This window comes from Oncorhynchus mykiss, unplaced genomic scaffold, assembly GCF_013265735.2.
Source record: "Oncorhynchus mykiss isolate Arlee unplaced genomic scaffold, USDA_OmykA_1.1 un_scaffold_227, whole genome shotgun sequence".
Classification (NCBI taxonomy): Eukaryota; Metazoa; Chordata; class Actinopteri; order Salmoniformes; family Salmonidae; genus Oncorhynchus; species Oncorhynchus mykiss.
The window spans coordinates 192,279-197,068 of record NW_023493695.1 but is presented as its reverse complement, the minus strand read 5'-3'; the positions used below and the strand labels follow the sequence as shown (position 1 = coordinate 197,068).

The following is a 4,790-nucleotide window of genomic DNA, read 5'->3' as shown; positions in this document are numbered from 1 at the left end:
GGTTCATGGTCATTGGTCATTAATGTATTGTCATTAATAACTGCTTCATGGTCATTGGTCATTAATGTATTGTCATTAATAACTGCTTCATGGTCATTGGTCATTAATGTATTGTCATTAATAACTGCTTCATGGTCATTGGACATTCATGTATTGTCATTAATAACTGCTTCATGGTCATTGGTCATTAATGTATTGTCATTAATAACTGCTTCATGGTCATTGGTCATTAATGTATTGTCATTAATAACTGCTTCATGGTCATTGGTCATTAATGTATTGTCATTAATAACTGGTTCATGGTCATTGGTCATTAATATAGTGTCATTAATAACTGGTTCATGGTCATTGGTCATTAATATATTGTCATTAATAACTGGTTCATGGTCATTGGTCATTAATGTATTGCCATTAATAACTGCTTCATGGTTATTGGTCATTAATATATTGTCATTAATAACTGGTTCATGGTCATTGGTCATTAATATATTGTCATTAATAACTGCTTCATGGTCATTGGTCATTAATATATTGTCATTAATAACTGCTTCATGGTCATTGGTCATTAATGTATTGTCATTAATAACTGCTTCATGGTTATTGGTAATTCATGTATTGTCATTAATAACTGCTTCATGGTCATTGGTCAATAATGTATTGTCATTAATAACTGCTTCATGGTCATTGGTCAATAATGTATTGTCATTAATAACTGCTTCATGGTCATTGGTCATTAATGTATTGTCATTAATAACTGCTTCATGGTCATTGGTCATTAATATATTGTCATTAATAACTTGTTCATGGTCATTGGTCATTAATATATTGTCATTAATAACTGGTTCATGGTCATTAGTCGTTAATGTATTGTCATTAATAACTGCTTCATGGTCATTGGTCATTAATGTATTGTCATTAATAACTGCTTCATGGTCATTGGTCAATAATGTATTGTCATTAATAACTGCTTAATGGTCATTGGTCAATAATGTATTGTCATTAATAACTGCTTCATGGTCATTGGTCATTAATGTATTGTCATTAATAACTGCTTCATGGTCATTGGCCAATAATATATTGTCATTAATAACTGGTTCATGGTCATTGGTCATTAATATATTGTCATTAATAACTGGTTCATGGTCATTGGTCATTAATATATTGTCATTAATAACAGGTTCATCATCTTTGGTCATGTATAGTTAGTTATTCACAGCAGCGTAAAGTAGTTGTTATCTGAAGTAAAACAGAGACAGAGCTAAACCCCTTTGTCAGTTCCTCTTAGCAGCACATTTCCAAACAAAGACATGGGTCAGCGATTAGGTGTTGAAAAATACAAACAGAATCTGTTCAAACGTGAGGAAGTAAAAAAAATGCATTGAATGTTTTTCTAAGAAGTTGAAACAGGATTATTTCAGAAGAATCATAAAAAGTACACTCCAGGTAGAATATTTAATAGGACTTCACCAGGATTGTCAAAACAAATCACAAATAGTGGTTGACATTTGTACGGAGTACTTTAAACGACAAATGCCATACCTCAACATATGTGTCAACATTACATCTGCACTAACACAATGTCCCACATTAACCTCTGATGACACATTTCAGTCCAGAATGTCTCACAGTACATCAACCTCTACACCTCACGTTTCAGACAGAGGTTTCAGTTTAGCCCACAGTCTGTCCCAGAATGCCTGGTGCTGATTGGGGTCCTGGGGCCAGTCCAGATAAGTCCTGGTTTTCAGCAGGCGAGCCAGCCTGTGGTGGGCAGACAGACGGCGAGGGGGGATCTTCTCCAGGAAGACCAGGAGGAGGATGTCCCTTTGTTCAACCTGCAGCCTGGAGGTGGCCAGCTTCATCTCCAGAGAGCACCAGTTACTGCGTAGGTAGTGGCGGCTGACTAGGCAGAGAGTGTGTCGGCTCCGGTAGAGGCTGTCTGTGATGTTCTCCACAATGTCCTTCCCCAGCTGGAAGTCCCTGCTGTGCAGACAGAGGCGCAGGAAAGGAGGACCCCTCTGCTCCAGATTGGGAAGCAGCTCCTCCTCCACCCAGCGCTCGTCCTTCCCGCTGTAGGAGACAAACGCATCATAGTGGTAGCGCCCCCTGGTGTTGGATCGCATGTCCTCCGACAGCCAGCCAAGTGTGATGTTATGGACGAACACCACCAGCATGAAGAACAGGACTCCTGTTCAGTCGCAACAAAGAGCACAAAGCCAACCTCTGTTGTGCAGTTTGCTTCTGTGTACTTGACAAAATTAGGTGTGTCTATTCCATTGTCCGACAAGCATATCAAGTCCTCCAAAGCATACATAACGGGACTAGTATACGGAGTAAGCATGATCACTTCAACCTGCCTGCACCCCTTTGCCCATGTAATGAGCCAAGCATTGTCACAACTGCAAAACATCTGTAAATTATCAAATGCCAGAAGCTTAAGGCTAGAGAGAGGTTCAATAAAGCTATAGAATACATTATAAATGTTCTCTATATGCAAATACACTCTTTTCAAAGATTTCAAGTCTTTAGTTAAACTCCCCTCTAAGGAGTAAATCCTGCAGTGGTAAATTTCCAGATCCTCCAGTTTGGTCAAGTTGTGAAAAATGATGTCTGCAGAACGCTGTATTAAAAGATCCACCTGTCGTAGAGTCAGTTTCCTCAGGTGAATCAGCTGATTAATTGATGTTAAATCAACCCTTTTAGCTGAAAGCTTTGATCTGTAGTCAAATGTCTCCACAGACGTGAAGTACTTTCCCATGAATTCAGATCCACAAAGGAATTCTTCAGCATCAGCATGAAGATGGGTTACAGACTGAAAGAAAGGTCTGTCACAGTCCTGAAATGACACCGTCTGGCCTTTGAGCTGGAGACTCAGGTTCTGTTTAGATGTGATGTTACTGCCGATAGTCAACTGCATTGGCCTCATAGCTGAACTAATGTACAGATGAGTCAGTTGACTCAGAATTCCACCAAATATAAGTGTCAGATTCAGCTTGATCACAGGTTCTGTTAGTGGGTTGTGCACTTGCCCGAGAAACACTTGTCTAAGAGACATGAGGTGTGTGAAAGACATTGCCTCAATGTTGTGAATAAGTGGATTGTTCCTGAGGTCTAACCATGTCAAACTATGTAAACCATAAAATGTGTTTGCATTTATCTGTGTTATGTTATTACTTGTAATGTCTAAGGACTCCAGATTCGTTAATCCCAGGAAAGCAAAGTCTTCAATGTTTGAAATTAAATTCTGTGTCAAGTCCAGATACTGCAGCTTAACAAGACAGATAAATTGTTTAGCAAAAAGTATTTGTATATTGATTAACAAAGTGAGTTTTGTTAACCATGTGATTGGTTGTTTTTGGAATGAGCAAATCTCAGGGTTTTTATCTCTCAGGAAATCTATGTCTAATTGGTTAAGGTTTTTGAGACTGGAAATAAAATTCCATTTCAAATGGGGAGAAGGATGGACGGATCCAAGTCCACTTAAATACATATATTCTAGCCCAGTGCACAATTCAACACTGGACATAGAGAGGCTGCTTGTATTGAAATTGTTTACAAATATTTTCTTGATTGAAAGCAAAAACACTACATTACAGATACTTTCAATATCAATGACATTGATCCCAGAGCAACTGAAGTCCTGGATTTGTTTAATCCCAGACAGGGGAAGGTCCAGTAGGACTTCCTGGCTGAAAACCCCTGTTAACATTGTGAGGTTCTGGAGCCAAGCCAGTGCATCTTCCTCTATATGTGTTATTTCACCAAATGAGAAGTCAGAGAATGCTAGATTGTTAAAAACAGGTTTCATGCTTTCGTTGGTTATTAAAATGGAGCAGTTTGATTGGTTTATCGATTGTATCTCTGGTGCTACTATTTTTAGCTCTATAAGTGACTTTATAGTCATTATTCTGCATAGTATCTCTGACAAATCATCTACACAGGGTTCAATAATGATGAGACTTTGTAACAGAGGAATGCCATGGAAAACATCTGGGGACATTGCTGTTAACCTGTAACCCTGTATTGTCAAATCACATAACTTAACTAGATCTATGAATGTATGTGGCCCAATATGACAATCACAGCACCCAGAGCCTGTTCCCCATTTATCTATCAAGTACATATGTTGCAGATTTAGAAGGTGACTGTTCCCAGATGGAAGGATTTGAGTAAAACAGCCATCAATGTACAGGTACTCCAGATCCTGAAACTGAGAGAAAAAGCCCAGAGACATGGATCTATTTTCACCATGTGTCATAGATATGCAGAGGGTATTGATATTAGGGGGAAGTCCAAGTAGATCCTCCTCGATGGCTGTGACATCTTGACAGGCAGCAGTGTAACGTTCTGCATGATGAGGTATGTGGCTGCAGATCCAGGTGGGAAAGTGTTCCAAGTCTTCACTACTGTCATAAATCTGGCATTTAGGATGCATCCATCCACTAGAACTCTGAATCCACAGGAACAGGACGGCAGGGTGGGAAAACATAGATCTCATCTCTTCCAACGTCAGTCAAATCTACTGAGATAATTGTCAGAATAGTTTGGTTCCGGTGGATATCTCTAGGACGTTGGTTTGATACAGTAAAACCCTTATGAACGCTGTAAACAGTATGGAGTCTCTCGTCTTCTTGTTGTTTGTCAGATGGGTTCCTCCTTGGTAACTAACAGCAGTTCATACCTTTTGGTTGTTCCAGTGTTCTTCCCTTTCACCCCTGCAGTTGAGTTGTATCTCAAGGTAACAGGAGTAAATATTTAATGGTTAGTTTGGTTCCAAAAGTAAAGAAACT

At 39.1% G+C, this 4,790-nt stretch overlaps 1 protein-coding gene across 1 annotated transcript; it reads right to left on the bottom strand.

The window, feature by feature from the left end:
• Positions 1–317: 317 nt before the first annotated feature.
• Positions 318–2,386, bottom strand: LOC110487098 (toll-like receptor 13). Its single transcript, XM_021559022.2, has one exon. The coding sequence runs from the start codon at positions 2,172–2,174 to the stop codon at positions 1,647–1,649; it is 528 nt and encodes a 175-aa protein (XP_021414697.2). The 5' UTR covers positions 2,175–2,386; the 3' UTR covers positions 318–1,646.
• Positions 2,387–4,790: the final 2,404 nt, after the last annotated feature.

Excerpts from the sequence above, each read along its gene's own strand:
- LOC110487098 (XM_021559022.2), bottom strand. The coding sequence starts at position 2,174 with ATGCTGGTGGTGTTCGTCCATAACATCACACTTGGCTGGCTGTCGGAG.